The sequence below is a fragment of the Scaptodrosophila lebanonensis genome, unplaced genomic scaffold (genome assembly GCF_003285725.1).
Source record: "Scaptodrosophila lebanonensis strain 11010-0011.00,11010-0021.00 unplaced genomic scaffold, SlebRS2 tig00000101-arrow-pilon, whole genome shotgun sequence".
In the NCBI taxonomy this organism is placed as follows: Eukaryota; Metazoa; Arthropoda; class Insecta; order Diptera; family Drosophilidae; genus Scaptodrosophila; species Scaptodrosophila lebanonensis.
This window is the reverse complement of record NW_022060569.1, coordinates 3,467,213-3,487,323: the sequence shown is the minus strand read 5'-3', so window position 1 is coordinate 3,487,323 and position 20,111 is coordinate 3,467,213. Positions and strand designations below refer to the sequence as shown.

General features: G+C 36.7%; 1 protein-coding gene across 2 annotated transcripts in view; it reads right to left on the bottom strand.

The window, feature by feature from the left end:
* Positions 1-913: 913 nt before the first annotated feature.
* LOC115628108 (proline-, glutamic acid- and leucine-rich protein 1) overlaps positions 914-20,111 on the bottom strand; it is a 43,217-nt gene continuing 24,019 nt past the window's right edge. Inside the window, exons 2-7 of one of the 2 annotated variants that reach the window (XM_030524088.1) lie at positions 11,052-11,571; positions 10,809-10,991; positions 10,645-10,749; positions 2,000-2,144; positions 1,799-1,933; positions 914-1,741 (exon numbers count right to left, since the gene is read on the bottom strand). In XM_030524088.1, coding sequence (XP_030379948.1) covers positions 1,019-1,741; positions 1,799-1,933; positions 2,000-2,144; positions 10,645-10,749; positions 10,809-10,991; positions 11,052-11,571 — 1,811 coding nt within the window. In that variant the 3' untranslated portion in view covers positions 914-1,018. The remainder of the gene's footprint in view (positions 1,742-1,798; positions 1,934-1,999; positions 2,145-10,644; positions 10,750-10,808; positions 10,992-11,051; positions 11,572-20,111) is intronic. The other variant, XM_030524089.1, reaches the window with a different exon arrangement.

Below are 20,111 nucleotides of genomic sequence, written 5' to 3'. Positions count from 1 at the left end.
AAGAGAAATATTTGAATTTTAGTTTAGGGCGAAAAGAGAGCGCGAGAGCGGCCGTTTGCGGACGTCGCCTCACGCCCTTTTTTCGCCGCCTTAGGCTTAGTTTAGCATGTAAGCCGAATTTTAAAGTTAGTTGTAAAATAGAACTAAATAGAAGCACAATTGCCACCGAATCGTTCGTAAAACGAATTATTCCTGATTTGTCCCACTCAATGACTTCTTCATGTTTTCGTATATCAACGCAGTCAACGATTTACGAGCGCCGAAGAAGCATTTGAAGCGTTCAAAAACTATGTTAAGAGAAATGGAAAAACCGCTATGACAAATGGTTTGAACGAATGAAATTATGCATTGATGGTCATGGTGAATATTTGAAAAACACAAGCCTTTTCATTTAAAAATATTTGTTAAAATTTGCTATTCGCGAAATGTATATTATAACCGAAATATATATTATAACTTTAAACTTTATTTGCAAGACATAGAAAAATTTTGGAAGTAGAAACTTTAATTCTCTCTGTCAGCTTAGCTAAAATTGCAATTCCACTCCACATACCCTTAACAATTGCATTCTGGTGCCGTGGCGCACTGTATCACTCACTTCAACCAGCTTAAGCCGCTGTTGATGAGGCTGAGAATAGAGAACCTACGATACATCGGTGGGATCAAGAGAAGCCTGTTAGTCAGGGTTTACAGTTGCCGCCTTTATGATTCTCTGCGTGGCTTTAAAAGGGCACCAGAGGCGCAAAAGGAATCGTCATCGTTAAGACCTACAAGTCCTCATCGATAATCTGAGAAGGAGTATTTGTTTTATATTGTTTGCTTAATTATCTGTAATATACCTTTATTTAAAAAATATTTAATTTTTAAAATTGAAATTAGAGAAATAACATTTTTCTTAAATTGTTTATTTTTTAGATTTTGTGAATTTAGATGGGTGGTTATAACCCAGCACAGTATTAAGAACTATTGTTTTATTTCTGAAGCCGAATATTAATGAATTAAAACTGCAACATGCCATTTATTTGAGTTGATCATTAAAAGCTGCTTCCAATTGACCAATAAAGTCGATGTCATTATTACATATCCTTTGCTCCGTGAATATTGATCCAGATTCATCTCTATCAGCAAATTTACTTCTGACCATGCATTTCGACTGATGATCAGGATTTATAATCTGGTCTAGTTCTTTCAGACTTGTGTTCTTACGAGGCGATAAAATATCTTTTGAAATATGTTGAATATCACTCACTTCAGAAGTTTGCTTGATATTATTACTATTTTCATTGTGATTGTCTAAGTGTTCTATTTGTCCTCTCGTATTTGTTTCGATATAATTTGTATATTCTATGATTTCAATATTTTTACCAGTATTCCCAGGATTGATTTTGACTTCAGATATGGTTGAATTGTTAATGTTTGAATTTAAGTCATTATATATTTCAAAATCTTTGTGACCTTTTGGGAAAGTGAAGCAATCTTTATCAGGATGCAATCTTTTATCCAGTGTTTGGGTAATACTTTGACAAATATTTCTAATATGAATATTTTTGTCGTTTACCCATGCTGTTGCAAAAACATGTAAAGCCACTTCATTTGTTGGAGTACAGTGTTGGTTAAAATGCATCATTAATACATATACCATGTTGTATATTTCCAGCCGACAACGCCAGTTGTTATAAAGATGATCGTCTTTCAGTCCATACATTTGAACGCAAATCGTTAATATTTTACTGTGAACATTCTGTAACAAAAAATGCGTTTTTAATAAGGCAATAAAAATTGTTAGGTAAAATCTTACCTTTATAATTGAATGATTTATTGTATGCCTCGCCGCAACAAAAAAATTTTGCAGGCATCGTAGAGCTTGTTCACATAAAATACTGTTATTTTGAGTACATTTATTTTGATTTTTATTTCCCCCTTTTGTTGAAGCCTTTGGTGTCGAATTATAAAAGCTATTAAATATAGACGTGTAAAACAATTCGCAAATACTACTTACAGATAAAGAAATATGAATTTCACGAGGAACAATATCATCGTATATCTCTTGTAATAGATGCTCAGAGAGGATATCACAATGGCTGCCATCTTGTAAAATAGAACACCATAACGATATCACTATGTAAGTTTTAGAACGTAAAGCCCTAGAATAGAAGCATATAAAAATACATACATATATAAGCACACGACTGTTTGACATCATGACATTAAATTATAAGTAATTTTCTATATATTTTTACAGAAATGTTTACATAGTATTTAATATTTAATTTAAAGAAGCTTAGCTTAAATGCGTTTAATATAACTCTTTACTCGTTACACCTGAAGGGTATGCTATGTACGGGGCCTGCTCGATTGTACCATTTTCTCCCGTCAAATCTGGCTGTTTTGTAAGGCCTGTTGCGGGAAAAAATTTAGAATTGCGGAAAGCGGGAATTCTGGATTTTTAGAAATGTGTTTGGCTTTTTTCCCGTTTTTTTAATTTTGTCCCAGTCACATAAAACCCAGGGTTCGTAAAATGTGCTCGCAACCCGCTGCAACCCTTAAGAAATGCTGCCGCGGGTTTTTTCGGGTCGCTGCCGACAGAGGCCGCGGGTCCGATCGGGTCGTACATATGTGTTAAATTTGTATGATGGTATGCTTGTGTGTATATATTTCAAGGCAAAATGTGCGCGATGCATTTCATCCCTTATAGCCTCAGCACGAACGAGCGCTCTGCTACTGCAGACCGGCTCGTACGACACTGCTGCTGTCGTCAGCGACCCGCGGCGAAGCACGGCGTACCCGCACGACCCGTGACCTCTGCCAGACGACCCTCTGCTGCTGTCGGCAGCGACCCGCGGCGACCCGCAGCAGAATTTCTCGCGGGCCCGAACGGGTTTTGCCGGCATTTTACGAACCCTGATGAAAACTATAAAAAACTGGCGGTTCATCATTATTTTTTATCGATATTTGCCAATACCCCCACTAGTTTAAGGCAAATTATCATCTCAATACCAATAGTGCGCGCCAATAGTTAAATTTTAAATTGTAAAATGACAAAAGAATACACCTAATTCTGTTTTTACACGGTTCTGATTTAACACGGTGTGAAAATTAAAATTGTTTATAGTGTTACACGGAAAATTCCAAAATATAGATTTTCTGCGTATTCACATAAGGCACCTGGGACTAAAATTTGGTGTCCGTAGGTCTTATAGTCTCCGAGATATAGGCGACAAAGGAAGGAATTGGGGGGGGGGGGGGGGGAATAAAAAAAAAATAAAACAAACTCGTATAGCGTACACACATAAGGCATCTTTGTGCAAAATTTGGTGTCTCTAGCACTTATAGTCTCTGAGATCCAGATGTTCATACGCACGGACAGATGGACAGACAGACAGGGCTAGATCGACTCGCCTTGTAACTCTGATCAAGAATATATATACTTTGTAAGGTCTGCCACGCCTCCTTCTGCCTGTTACATTCTTCAGCTCCCGCAAACCTAATATACTCTTGTACATTTCATGTACAGAGTATAAAAACACACACAGCTGACGAACAGCTAAAAACCATTCTTATGTGGGTCGTTATGCACATTATATGTGTTTTAATAAAATAAACATATATTCTTGTTTTTTCACTGATTTTAATAAGTTTTGTCATTTTTGCATATGAACAATGACTTTTTTTACACGGTTTTGTTCTGGAACAAATCTACGTGTAAAAACAGAATTATGTACTACCAAGCTGCCGAGATGCTTGGCTAAAAAGCGAAGAATTCAAGGCTTTGCTTTGCAAAGATGACTCGGACGGGCATAGGGTTTACTGCATCTATTGCAAGATAACTATCACAGAAAAGCTTAGTGATTTGCGCACTCATGCAACTGCCTAATATTTATTTACGCATGATTGGTACGACCATGTCGAACAAATGCAAACCTCGCAGAACTGAATTATTTAATGTAAATATCACCTTACAACAAATAAATTGGTAAAACCATAACCGCTCTTTTTTAGTTTTTTTTCTATACATTTTCAGCTTTTTTTTGCCCTTTCTTCCAGTTAGAAACAGCTTTTTTTTAATTAAAAAAATGGCAGCACTGGTGACAATCAATGATGGTTTGTGAACGAGCCCTCAACGAACACTCAGTTCGAATCAAAACTGCAAAAACAGAAATGGGCGGTTGTGACCGAAACTTCTTGCATGAATGCGAGCAATGGCCGGTTGTGAACGAACGCATACCAACCAGTCAGTTCGACTCACAACTGCAAAGACTCAGAATGAGCGACGGTGACCGAAACTTTTTGCCTGCGTGCAAGCAATGATCGAACGTCGTATTTACAATCATGCCCGCATGTCCGAAATGTTCGGTAGAGTTTGGGTAATTCTCGAATCATGGCAACCGAGCAATGATATCGACGCGTGCACGTGCACTTGCATTTTCTAATGTTTTTTCGGCTATTGGTTCAATAGCAACTTCATATACAAGTATGTATAGGCATATAAATTAAAGAATCCAAAAAACTATTAGCGAAAAGAAATACCTTCCTTTTTATTTAAATTAAAAATAGTTATGCTATTTTAATTTATATTAATTTGTTTATTTTAAGATATTTGAGTTCATTTTTTAAGAAATAAAATCATGCTAAATATCATAATATAAAAATAAATATATGTATACATATGTTTTGTTTGCACGCACAAATACATAAATATGTACATACATGCATTTTTTATACGGTCATACTCGGGTAAAACCTGCGCAATACTCGAGTAATACCCGAGTATAGCTCGCGCAATACCCAAACAATACTCGAGCAATAACGGCACTATATTCGTTCAATCAAACGCTCATTCTGCAAAGTCTGGTTTGTTTCGATCAGGACCCAGTCATCTTAAACGAAGTGACCGAGCCTGAACTGTTTGAAAGCAAACCAATCAAGGCCGGTACTCGCTGGAACCGACCGCAATAAGCAAAGTGACCGAGCCTGGTGTGCTCGAAAGCAAACCAATCAAGGCCGGTATTCGTTGGAACCGACCGCAATAAGCAAAGTGATCGAGCCTGGTCTGCTCGAAAGCAAACCAATCAAGTCCGGTGCTTGTTCGTAAACATAGAACGATTCACTTCAAACTTAACTTGTATATTCTCATAGAGAATACAAGAAAAACTGTATATTTTTTTTTCCTGGAAATCAATCAACGCACAGCCCAAATGGTAAGAGCTAGAAAGCTCAAATTTGGCCAAAAGTTGTCTTTTATGGTATAGGTGAGCACTAAGAAAATTCGAACGCCAAAGGGGGGAAAACGGGATCCAAAGATTGTATGAATCTACAATTTTCATTTAATTGGCTTCAAACTGGGTTTGTGTAATCTATAAAAGAATTAAAAAAACACTGCATACTTGGTTTTTCACCATTTTTCCTGGGGCATGAAAAAGGGGAGTTTTCCCGGGGAAAAATTGAAATACAATCAACACCCCACAGCCCAAACGCTAAGAGCTAGGAAGCTGAAATTTCAGCTCAAGTATCCCATCAAAGTGTAGGTGAGCACTAAGAAGCGATTTTTGTAAATTCGAGCTCCAAATTTTTTTTGAAAAATCCGCATTTTTCTAACAATCAACTTCAAATTTGGATTTTCAAATCTATAAAAGAATGCAAAAAAAACTGCATACTCGATTTTTTGAAATTTTTTGAACTCGGAATATGAAACACGACTCTTGTGTCAATCGTGCAGCCATGAGCCACGATAAAAAATCACTGACAATGCCCATCTCAATTTGTTAGAGTAAAACTTTCGATAGCTCAATCCACCGATACTATCGATATCGATACATCGAAGTTTGAATGCAATAAACAGAATATCTAAATAATAACATATTATAATTTATTGAGATCAATTAGAACAAATCATATACATATGATTTTTGTATGTACACACATACATACATGCCCGCAATGCAAAGCAGAATATGCGTAGATCCGTTATTTGTTTTCTGCTTTACTATCGGTTACTCAGTCGTTGCCTAGCGACGGTAACTGTAAATTTTTGGCATTTTGAATGTGCAATAAAAAGGCGAAGATGATCAAAAAATGTGAACGAAAGAATACGAGCGTGCCAATGTACATACATGTACATTGTACATACATGTGTACATATGAATCCATGGGTTTTGTTTTGTTTCTCTTTACTGTTTGAACCGTACGTAGAGAACCGTGTATGTATAGTCCGCCAATGGGGGTCCAAAAAATTATAATTTTGATTAAATAATGCACGAAGCGTTTAAATAATAAATAAATAATGCCAAATTTACTAAGCAAAAAACAATTACTTTTGAAAATGTTAAATCGTTTTTAATTAATTAATATTTCTTAACATGTGTACATTCGTTCACACATTTTGCTTTGGCTATTTCAATCGTTTGCGCGCAACTACACGAACAGCTGCTTGTATGTGTGTGTGTATGTGTTTAGTATACATACATTGTCCCCAACAATGAGATATCCATTTTATGTTGTTTGTTCTGCCTGCATTTGTAAAGCTACAACAGTATTTCTAAATTTTTAAAACCCTTGAATACAAAGTTGTAGATTTAGTTACTTAGATTACATTACCCAAATTTGAAATCGATCGGACAAAATTTATAACACTAAATTATCATTTGAAAAAGTGAATAAATATTAAAGCCCCACTAATTCAAGCTCCAAGACCAATTTCAAAAAATCGAGTATGCAGTTCTTTTTTGCATTCTTTTATAGATTTTAAAATCCCAATTTTAAGTTGATTCTAACAAAATACGGATTTTTAAAACAAATTTTGGAGCTTATTTTCCCCACTTGGAGCTCGAATTTACAAAAATCCCCTCTTAGCGCTCATCTACACGATGGGATACTTGAGCTGAAATATCAGTTTCCTAGCTGTTTAGAGGAGATATCGAATATATCACCTAATCAGTTACATATGATAAAAAACACGGGACGAATTCAATTAAACTTAACTTTATTGTAGCGTGTCTAGAATTGGAGTGTTTGAACAAGAACCTGGCTGCAGTCAATGTGCGTCTGCAGCGTTAGAAAAAAGGTCGTCTGCATATAAAAGCTCTGTCTGCAAGTGAGAGCCAGAGCGGATTGATCTTTAACAGAGACAGCTAAGCAAGATGAAGATAACATAATTTTCTAACAAGAACTAAACAAACAAAAGCCAACAGGCATTTACATTTACTTTACATTAAATCAATTGTTCTGCTCCGAACACTAGCTCTTACCGTTTGGGCTGTGGGGTGTTGATTGTATTTCAATTTTTCTACGGGTTAACCCCCCTTTTTCATGCCCCAGGAAAAATGGTGAAAAACCAAGCATGCAGTGTTTTTTAAATTCTTTTATAGATTACACAAACCCAGTTTGAAGCCAATTAAATGAAAATTGCAGATTCATACAATCTTTGGATCCCGTTTTCCCCCCTTTGGCGTTTGAATTTTCTTAGTGCTCACCTATACCATAAAAGACAACTTTTGGCCAAATTTGAGCTTCCTACCTCTTACCGTTTGGGCTGTCAACGCACACCGGAAAATCCCTATAATTCTGGCCCCAGGAAAAATAAAAAACAAGTATACAGTTTTTCTTGTATTCTCTATGAGAGTATACAAACTAAGTTTGAAGTGAATCGGAAAAATTGTAGATTTTTCATACAAACGTTGGAGCCCGTTTTCCACCATTTGGAGCTCGAACTTTCCGAAAATCCCTCCTTAGTGCTCACTCTCACTGTGAGAGAGATCTTGTATCCAAATTTCAGCTTCCTAGCTCTTGCCGTTTGGGCTGTGCGTTGATTGCCAATCAGTCAGTCAGGACAAACTGTTTTATATATATAGATTAGCACTTTAACTTGATTACTCTTTTATTTATTTTAAATGATATAATTATTCATATTATCTGGGTGCGCTCCCGATGCAGAAATTTATCGCTTCAGCTCTAGAACAGAGGGATTTGTGATTTAAGCAAACTGATGGATATAGCGATTTCGATTCTTTTTATCTGATCTGCTGACCTATCATTCTTCCTTATAAGTGTTACATACCAAAAAGAAAATACATATGAGCATTTCCATGATGTCGCACGGTCAGTCGTACACATTTAAAGTGAAAAAAGTCGAATGGAAATGAACTTTTTTTTGTTAATGGGGTTAACTTATACCTCTTAAGTAGCCCTATAATTGGTGCTAAGGTTGATTTTGGGCAACTATTCGTTTTCAAGATAATTGCAAAAAACCACAGTATTCGCACGGGACTAATTCAGAAGTATTTTTCGCAGCCACCAGTTTAAACCAAGATTTCAGCGAAACCTGAGGCAATTTGTCAGTGTGACCAGTTTTAAAAGGTTGTGCATTGATGTCTCTTAAAAATAGTTTTGATTTTACCCAAAAATTATTTGTAAATTTTTTGCAATTAAATTTGAGGCGGATTCGCACGGGACATGTCTTTTTTACAAAAATATATATGAAAAAAGCTAAGTAAAACGCAACACTTTGCTCTTTTGTCTATGATTCTGTACATTTTAATAATTTAAAATTTTGTATATATGCAGAAAAAAACAAGTAAAAAAGCTAAAGTCGGGTGTCCCGACTTTGAAATACTCTGTACATATGTTTACAAAAATTATAGAAAATAAAAAAAATTAATAAATTAAAAAAAAAAATTTTGATTTATTTTACCTTTCTCGGTATTCAAACTCACGTAAAGGGTGTATAATTGCACATTTACATAGCAATTGCGTCTGTGTGAGTGTATGTATGCCTATGCGCATCTATTCGTGTCTGTGTAAACATGTTAGAGTCAACCAAACAGCAACATCAACAACAGCCGCGGGCAGCGATTGGGCAGCGCTTCAGCAGCAAATATATTTATGGCTATAACTTCCTGTTAAATCGGTCTATAATAGTGAAACTATGGCATACGGACACATAAGCACTAACTGGGGGTATTTGCAAAATTTTAGTTCGAAATTCGAAGAATTACGGGAGTTACGATTTGTGGGGGAGAGGGGGGAGGGAGCGAAATTCCAAAATATAAATTTTCTGCGTATTCACATAAGGCATCTTGGACTAAAATTTTGTGTCCCCAGGTCTTATAGTCTCCGAGATATAGGCGATTATACGAATGGCAAATCGGGAAAACCCCGATAGGGAGGAAGTGGGGGGGAGGGAATCAAAAAAATAAAACAAACTCGTATAGCGTACTCACATAAGGCATCTTTTTGATGTCTCTATCTCTTATAGCCTCTGAGATCCAGGTGTTCATACGGACGGACAGACAGACAGACAGGGCTAGATCGACTCGTCTCGTCATGCTGATCAAAAACATATATACTTTGTGGGGTCTGCCACGCCTCCTTCTGCCTGTTACATTTTTCACTTCCCGCAAACCTAATATACTCTTGTACATTTCATAAACATTAAAAAACATTAAACATTAAAAAAATAAATTTAAATAAATTTCACACTTACTATGCCGCACGGGACAAACTTACTATATTTGCCTCACGATCGCAAATCTTCTTATTTTTTATCATTTTTTTTTTTTAATTAATTGTATTGATAATTATTATTTGATGACAAATGATGTTTTTTAATGTCGCAAGGGACATCAAAATATTTGACAATGTAAAGTCAATATTTACAGTTATCTGTATTGCGTGGTCTCTTATGCATTCTTTTTTGACTCTGTGATTCCAGGAACATTTTAACTAGCAAAAGTCAATGAAAAATATTTCTCTCTAAACAAAAGTGTAATATAAATATCTTAACGAGAAAATTTGCGCCTTCGGGCCTTTGCATTCGAATATCTCGAAACGGGCTATTCAAAATTTGAATTATTATTTAAATTAGTTAAATTCGATTGTTTCTCTATAAGAATATGATAAAACAAGTAGAGAATCTAAAGCCGGGTATCCCGACTTTGAAATACTCTGTACATATGTGTAGAATAGTTATGCGTGTATTTGTGTGTGTCTGTGTATGTCTCGTGTGCCTGAGCAAAGCAGTAACAACAACAACAGCTGCGGGCACTGCTTGGCCTTATGTATATATATGGCTATAACTTCCTGTTAAATCGGCCTATCATGATGAAACTTGGCATTTGGACTTAGATTAAATAACTAAATGGGGGTATTTGCCCAGTTTGAGTTCGAAATTCCAAGAATTACGGGAGTTACGATTTGCGTGGGAAAGGGGGGAGGGAGGGAAATTCCAAAATACACATTTTCTGCGTAAGGCATCAACAAAATAAAACAAACTTGCACGGCGTACACACATAAGCCATCTTTGTGCAAAATTAGGTGTCTCTAGCTCTTATACTTGTAGTCTCTGAGATCTAGGTGTTCATAAGGACAGAAGGACGGACAGACAGACAGACAGGGCTAGATCGACTCATTTTGTCATGCTGATCAAGGATACTTTGTGGGGTCTGTCACTCATCCTTCTGCCTGTTACATTTTTCAGATCGCGCAAACCTAATATACTCCTGTACATTTCATGTACAGAGTATAAAAAAGTTAATTCAATAACTTTTAATTTTTGGGTCTCGGTGGACCTTGCGGTGGAAATGCCCATATGTTTTACTTCCCATTGCAAAATAAAATAAATAAATACATATAGGAATGTCTGTTACTTACACAATTAATTTTTGATTTCCTGATAACGGAGATCTGGTCCATTTAAGCAATTCCAAAAGATGAAATAATATTAAACGAAAATGCATTCGGATGTGCGTGTGGCTACTAGTTAAGAAAAAAAGACTCAATTCATACAATTTCCAAGTGAAGAACTCTTAACTTACATTTTCATAAAAATTTCTAATAACTCCAGAACTTTAATACACATGTGTGGCAAAACAGCTTCCAAAAATAAGTTTTCAGTGTTTAGATTGGCTTTAAGAGTGATGCTCGTGAGTCCCAGGCCACGTTCGACTATGCTAAGAATTTTTCTTGGATATATTTGTTTTTTTGATGAAAAAGGTTCACTGTAAAAAACAGAATATTAAAAATTGAATGATATAGTCTGATACCGATATCTAACTTACCTCAATGAAATCTTAAGAAACTCTGTTAGATTACTAAAGCGGCGGCACATCTGAGTAGTACCCCGAATAGGATCTGCCTCCACTTTCAACGCAAAATAATCGAAATATTCGTTTGTAGTTTGACCTTTGTAGAAATCGCTATATTTTGGAAACGCTTGGTCTAAAAGGTTATGGAGACTGTCCAGCAGGCCAAAATGATATTGCTGCCAAAGTATTTTTCCAGTTCTACCTCCGCGCTGATGATGAAGCAAAGCCCAGCACAACCCACTTTCATAAATAACATTGATATCATTGTTGTCCAACAATGATTTAAGGAAGCACGCGACGAGAGTTCTGTGTGTTTTACTGGTGGCTGGGTATTGCTTTAAGCATTGTTTTAATGCTTTCAGAGCAGGGACAATGCTTCGATTGTTTCCATTTTTTTCTATAAGACTAAAGCTCTGAAGTAGCTTTAAGATATGAACACTGGCAAAGGTTTTCGACCGCTCTGGAACTACCTGCATTTGATTTACGAGTAGTGCTAAAAAGAGTTTTAAATGAAGTAGTTACATTCTTATATAAGTATTGGCATTGGGCAAATGTACTACTATGGGCTTAGTAAATAGCAGATGAGTAATATCTCCACCTCCTACCACTAAATAAACCATCTACATGTTCCTTGTCTTGCCGTGCTGATTTGCGGCGTTGAAGCATGGACGTTAACGACATCAGAATCATTGGCCCACTAATAGATTTATGGCGATTTTCGAATACGAATGATCCATGATCCAGCAGAAGTAAAAATAAGAAGAGCAGTATGGGCCTAGAATGGTGATACTTCATTGACTAATAATGAAATTTGTACAGACAGGGAAAAGCTAAAGTGTAGTATGCACACATACTGAGTACACACTGTACGCAGTGTATTGATGAAAACCAAGCATAATACATACGCGACGTAACATGATCGCACTTATGCGCCCTAAGCGGCATAAGTGCAGCGTCGGCGTCTTTATCATAATCACTTCATGTGTGCATGTTATTCTCTCTCGCGCTCTCGCTGCCAACAGCGCTGAGTATATAGGCTAATATATAATGCGGCCGCTCCGCTGCCGGCGTCACCGACAGCGCAGCTACGCGGCCCTAGCTAAGCTGACTTTAAGCAAAAATGTAACGTATCAGTATGAATAAAGACAATACAGAAGAGACGTCGGGTTTTGAAAAAACATTCTTTACATGGCGACCGTGACAGGACGGTGCTGCTTGTCTGCTCAATAGCAACAAATACTTTCCCAGCAGAGTCTCCATCAAGGATTCATCAGTGACTAAACTAGGCTCTGTATGTCAGCGCCTCAAAAAGGATGTTGACTACAAGCCCGGCAAATATCCACAGATCAGCAAGTTTACGGAGCCAAAGTAGGCCCGCAATTGGCTTGGAAGTTGGTTGCAACTATTAGTGCTTGATTTTTTGTTTCGAGCCAGCGCTTTGATATTGATGCTGATGATAACAACACTAATTATATGACGGCGGTGATGCTGATGATGATCAAATTCGGCACCTAGATAAAATTATATAAACTTGGCGCGTTTGTGGTGCATGCAATATACTACAACAACTGCAACAGCATAACTCTCTTACACAAACACGGAAATAGCCTGTGCGATGACCAGCGCCGGCAACGCTTAACGCGCCCAGTTAAGCCTCCATGAGCGACGACTCCGTAGATTCTGCTCCTATTGAGCAAAGGGAAGCACCTTCCATCCAGGAGTACCTGGATCCAAACGTTGGACCACGCCCACTCACAATAGCTGAGTACCGGGCACGTCAGGAAAAAAATCTACAGCCAAACCAAAGACGAAACGTGGAGGACAAGTAAGGAAGCTACTCCAGCAAAAACGCTTGCAACAGGATTTGCTTGCGGCAGCTACGATACAAGAAGACCGACAGCGCTACATAGAGCGCATCAATGAATTGAAGGCCGAATTAAAACTTCGCAACCGGGCGAAGCCACGCAAGGGGGCCGCAAATATGCGTAAGCCTTAACTTGCCATAGATTTAAGCCTACATGCGAATTGATGCACGTCAGTGCAATTTGCAAACACTAAAACCTGTTAGGCTTTTATTACTAACATGTAGGAGAATTTTTTTTTTTTTTTATGAATTGTAACATTGAATTGTGAGCCTACCACACAAAGTAAATAACTAACTTTTTCCACGTCTCTGCCGCTAAGTATTTATACTCAGCTGCGATTAGAATTTTTGTGAAAATTGATAAACCTTTTAATGAACTCAAATTTTGTTTTCGATTTCCTAAAAGGAAATATATTTTCTTTAATTTTCTTTATAAATCCCATATAAAATTAACCAATATTATGAAAATAATTGATTAATGAAAATAAAATTAATTTGTCTTTCATGAACGTTTTTTAGAAAAAAAAAGGAAATTTTTTTTTTGAATAGACAGAAATAGAATTAGAAAACATAATGGGATGGTTTAGTGATTCTAGTGAGTCAAAAGGCAATACTGCCAACGTTGTAAACAACGTGAAGATAATTGATCACACAGACGATATAAAATCGTTGTGGATCCTATTGTTAATTATCACGATAGTCTCAGTTTTACAATTTCTGCTTACAATCTATGTTAAGCATAATAAAATTATTAAGAAAAGATACATGAGTAGGGCAAATGACTTAGATAAGATCTAAAAATGAATAAGGAGAAAATAGGTCACGTTTACGAAAGCTTTCAAAATTTTCGCATTTGGGTAAAATTAACAGGAAAAGAAGACCCATATTTAGGTATAGCAACTACATGGTTAGTACGCTTGCCAAAAGTAAGAAAATTCCAGTAAAAGAATGGAATGGAACGAAATTGCGAAAAATATAGACGCATTTCGTTACAAATTTGATAAATCTTACAAATGCATCAATAAAGATGCAGTTATAAAGGCGGAAACATTAAAAAACCATGTAGAAATATTAGTAAGGGAATACAATAATATAGTTACCTTAGTGAATAGTTATGAAAATAAATAATACTTTTCATGCCTTGACTTAATGTCAGGTTTCCACCAAATTGAACTTGAAGAAAGTTCAAGAAATATAACATCTTTTTCAACGAGCAATGGCTCATATCGCGATTACCATTTGGTCTTAAAATAGCACCAAATTCGTTTCAGAGAATGATGACTATAGCATTCTCGGGTTTAGAACCCTCTCAGGCATTCCTTTATATGGATGACTTAATGGTGATAGGATGTTCCGAAAAACACATGATGAAGAACTTAACTGATGTTTTTAATGTGTGTAGCCTAAAGTTGCATCCAGAAAAATGTTCATTTTTTATGCATGAAGTGACATTCTTAGGTCACAAATGCACTGACAAAGGAGTATTGCCAGATGACAAGAAATTTGACGTCATCAAAAACTATCCTGTCCCTATTGATGCAGACAGAGCGAGACGATTTGTAGCATTCTGCAATTATTATCGTTGATTTATAAAAAACTTCGCCGATTATTCATGGCACATAACTAGATTATGTAAAAAGAATTCCTACTACCTTTTGAATGGTCAAGTGAATGCCAAAACGCATTCCAATACCTTAAAGAAAAGCTTATGCAACCCACATTATTACAATATCCTGATTTTCGCAAAGAATTTTGCATAATAACAGATGCTAGTAAACAAGCTTGCGGAGCGGTTCTAACTCAGAACCATAACGGAATTCAACTCCCAATAGCTTATGCATCTCGTTCATTTACAAAAGGGGAAAGCAATAAGAGTACAACAGAACAGGAGTTAGCGGCAATTCATTGGGCAATTATCCATTTTAGGCCATATATTTATGGAAAACACTTTACTATTAAAACGGATCACAGACCATTGACATATCTTTTCTCTATGACTAATCCCAGTTCGAAATTAACTCGCATGCGGCTAGAGCTTGAAGAATACGACTTCACAGTAGAATACCTAAAGGGAAAAGATAATTTTGTAGCAGACGCACTTTCGCGTATTAATATAAAAGAACTCAAAGATATGCAACATAAAGTCCTGAAAGTCACTACCAGGCGACAAAGTAGACAGAATAAAAACTGTACAGTAGAAAATTATGAACTTCTGCCAAGGCAAAGTCATAAAAATGTATCTAAGCCCAACGTACATGAAGTCATTACAAATGATGAAGTACGAAAAGTAGTGACCTTGCGAATGACACAATCCAACTGTTTACTTAAGCATGGAAATAAAGTTATCGCAGGAATTGAAGTTAGCGATTTATATACTAATGGAATCCTCGACTTAGGTCAGTTATTCCAAAGGCTTGAAACAGAAGCCGGTATATTAAAAATCTGCCAACTTAAAGTGGCACCGAGCGAAAAGATCTTTGAATCAGTTTCAATAGATTCTTTTAAAAATATGGGCAATAAAATATTAAAATCTTTAAGAGTAGCGCTACACCAGCCGGTGACCCAAATAAAAAATGAAAAAGAGATACAACAAATACTGTCTACATACCATGACGACCCAATTCAAGGAGGTCATAGTGGCATAACAAGAACGCTAGCGAAAATAAAAAGACACTACTACTGGAAAAACATGACACGTCATATAAAAGAGTACGTACGTAGATGTCAAAAATGCCAAACGTCTAAAACAAGGACACACACAAAAACTCCTTTGACTCTCACAGAAACACCTGTGAATGCTTTCGATATAGTGATAGTGGATACAGTTGGTCCGCTACCTAAATCGGAAAAGGGCAATGAATACATAGTCACATTAATATGTGACCTTACAAAATATTTAGTAGCCATTCCGATAAAAAGAAAAAGCGCAAATAATGTCGCAAAAGCCATATTCGAAAATTGTATACTCAAGTTTGGTCCAATGAAGACGTTCATTTCGGACATGGGAACAGAGTATAAAAACCAGATTTTAACTGATTTATGCAAGTATATGAAGATCAAGAATCTCACCTCTACTGCATATCATCATCAAACATTAGGGACAATAGAACGAAGTCATCGAACATTTAATGAATACATTCGTTCATATATCTCTGCAGACAAAACTGATTGGGATGTCTGGATTCAATATTTCACTTATTGCTTCAACACGACACCATCGGCAACGCATGAGTATTGTCCATACGAACTAGTATTTGGCAGACTACCAAAACAGTTCATAGACTTAAACAAAACTAATTACGTAGATCCTATTTACAATTTAGATGACTATTCTAAGGAAATAAAGTTTAGATTAGAAATAGCATACAAAAGAGCTAGAATTATGTTAGAAAAAGCCAAGACTTATAGGAAATTAGTATACGACAAAAATACTAAGAATTTTGATTTAAAGGTAGGAGATAAAGCACTTATAAAGAACGAAACAGGGCACAAATTAGACCCAGTATATTTAGGACCATATATAGAAGAGAAAAAAAAAAACCAACAGGTCTGATCAACCTAATAATAATAATAAAAAAAAAATTAATTTTTTTAAAATAAGTTTTGCAAATGGGAATAAAATAAAGAAAATTAAAATTCTTATAAAAAGTCCAATGTCAATTAAAAGTTGAGTGAAGTTACAGTAAAAACTTCAAATATATTAAAACAAATAAAAAATTTTATCAATAAACACAAATATTTTAATATAAAGAGATAACACATTTTATACACTTATAAAATAAGACACAAAAACACGTCTTTACAATAATAAAATAACTTCATTGTATTACGTTATTTTTCAAAAGGAGGGAGATGTAGTATGCACACATACTGAGTACACACTGTACGCAGTGTATTTATGAAAACCAAGCATAATACATACGCGACGTAACATGATCGCACTTATGCGCCCTAAGCGGCATAAGTGCAGCGTCGGCGTCTTTATCATAATCACTACATGTGTGCATGTTATTCTCTCTCGCGCTCTCGCTGCCAACAGCGCTGAATATATAGGCTAATATATAATGCGGCCGCTCCGCTGCCGGCGTCACCGACAGCGCAGCTACGCGGCCCTAGCTAAGCTGACTTTAAGCAAAAATGTAACGTATCAGTATGAATAAAGACAATACAGAAGAGACGTCGGGTTTTGAAAAAACATTCTTTACAAAAGTAATTATAGAACTTTAAAAAAATTTGCAAAAAAATTAAGAAGCAAGGTTTTCTTCGATTTTACCTCTTTTGTTATTCGAACAGCGTATAAAGAGCGTATAACTACACATTTATATAGGAATTGTGTCTATGTGGGTCTATGCGTGCCTGTGTGTGAGCATGTATGAAGTACAATGTTGAAACAAAGCAGCAACAACAAGTGCGGGCAGCGCTTAACGTCTTGTTAAATAGGGAAGATTTATATGCGTCCCTAGAATAACCAAAAAGAAGAAAAGTGAACTTGATGCTGCAGCTTAAGGGCGTAGTATTGGAGTGAATTGACCGATTTGCATGCAATTTAAAACAGTAGATAATTATATACAGATGATGTGTGCAAAGTTTTGTTTATGTAGCTTTCGAAATATGGATGACGAAATTCTGTAGCAGGGAGAGGAGAGGGGACGAAAATAAAAGCCAAAAGAGAGAACGCTAGAGTCGAACAAGCCCCACAGTAACAGAAAATCAAAACAAAATTTATTAAAAACAAAAAAATATTTTAGCTAATTTAAATAAATAAACAAGTAAAAAAGTCGGATGTCCCGACTTTGAAATACTCTGTACATATGTTTCGAATAATTAAAGAAATTAAAAAAAAATTATGAAAATTATAATAAAAATTGTGATCGATTTTACCTCTCTCGGTATTCGAACTCACGTAATGGGTGTATAATTGCACATTTACAAAACAATTGCGTCTATGTGAGTGTATGTATGTCTATGCGCGTCTATTTGTGTCTGTGTGAGCATGTTTGCAGTCAACCAAAGCACCAACTCAACAACAGCTCCGGGCAGCGCTTCGCCACGTATCGTAATGAATCTTGGCATACGGACACAAAATCACTAACCGAATGTAATTACCATTAATCTGCTTACAAAATTCGAAAAATTCGTCCTGTTCGGAGCAGGACAATTGATTTAATGTAAATTAAATGTAAATGCCTGTTGGCTTATGGTTGCTTAGTTCTTGTTAACAATTATGCTATATTTATCTTGCTTAGCTGTCTCTGTTAAATATCAATCCGTTGTAACAATTTAGCTGCTTGTGCATAATTCGATGCAAAACACATAATTTTCGGTCGCTTTACGGAATACATACAAACACACAAAACAATACCACAGCACTTGTCGGCGTGCAGTTTGGTAGTTGAAATAAGTGCCGCTGCGTGAACACTTATACGCATACATACTTGTGCCTACATTCGTGCATAGGCACACTCGCTCGCGCAAATATTTCTTTGCATTCTCTTCATTCGCGCTTCTTCATAAAGGGTGCTTTGTCGTGTGCTTTGCATGTGTCATAATTACGGTTATATTTTCTGTGGTGAAAATTAACTTTCGAAATGGTAGACAATCAAATAAATATGGACGTTTCAGTTGACTTTTGTAAAGCCAAAGTGGAGGCAATAGATCGGCAAGTTGCTTCATTAAATTCAGACTTGCACGCTGAAGTATTAAGCAGCTTTGATGAAGTTGATTTAACGGCTCGAGTAGAGTTTCTGGAAAGCATTAATGTGGGCAACGCAGACAACATTGGAAAGGCTTGACTTAATGGAATTGGCAGGCGATGCGCGTATGAATTTTGCCAACGCATATCTCGTGGTCAAAGCTAAGTTGTCTCGGGAGCTGGCTATGCACAGGAGGCAACAAGATGCGCATTCTACTTCTGTTGCTCAAAACTTTGCAGAGGAGTCAACAAGCAGCGCAACATCGCGGAAAACAAGGTTGCCAAATCTGCAACTACCTCGTTTTGCGGGTGCATATTCAGATTGGCCGGATTTCTTTGCCATGTTTTCTACAATCGTCGACAACGATCATGAGCTAAGTAATATTGAAAAGTTTCAGTACCTCCGAGCCACTTTGGATAACGCTGCGCTTGAAACAATTCGTTCCCTCGAACCATCTGACGCGAACTACAAAAAGGCTATGGAGCTGCTTAAAAATCGCTTTGATAACAAGCTTTTGCATTTCCAGGCACACATAAGAGCAATATTTGGGTTGAAAGGTGTCGAGAAGGGAGCTGCGTAGAGTCTGCGAGAACTAAGCGACAAAGTAAATTCGCACTTAAGGGCATTGAGAAAGCTGGCGACCTCTGAGGAGATACTGGACGGCTTGCTGATGCATATTGTGAACCATAAAGTGGACCAGAAAACTCGCGAAAAATGGGACGAAGACTTACCCATAGATAAGCTGCCTACTTGGGAAGCAATGGCTTCATTTTTGGAAAATAGATGCCGCACTTTGGAAAATTTGGGATGTGCTATGATAACAGAACTACCTAGCCACCAGGTGGGAAAAAACTTACGTGGATCTTCTCAAAATGTGTTAATTACCTCAATCAATACTATAAGCTCTCCGCTATCTATTTTTTGTGAAGGGAAAGATCATTATTAGTCCAAATGTAATCGGCTTCTTAATCCTAGCCCCGCTCTAAGATATAAGGAAGCCAAGAAGTTGCATCTCTGCCTTAATTGTCCACGCAAAGGCCATGATCTACAGCAATGCAAATCGAGCCATTGCAAGCATTGTCGCATGGAGGATCATACTTTGCTGCATCTTACTTTAGGCCATGCTGCATCGAATGCCAATATAGCGCAGCCAATAAATGAGCAGAGTGCTCATACAGTTTCATCTGCATTTGTATCATGTTTCAATATGCCGATTTCGCACACTCCACCTAAATCCTGAAACATATTGCATCATGATTATGTGTTGCTTGCAACTGACATAGTGTCCATGCGCGAAATCGAGCCGGCATTTTTACACCTTGTTGTGCCATACTTGACTCAGCATCGCAACTTAATTTTATTACAACGCGTCTTGCTGGTCAGTTGAAACTTCATTCTCGTCAGTCACACATTTTAATATCTGGTATTGGAGAATCAACGTTGGATTCTGATAGAGCTATCGTGCTTCATTCTCAG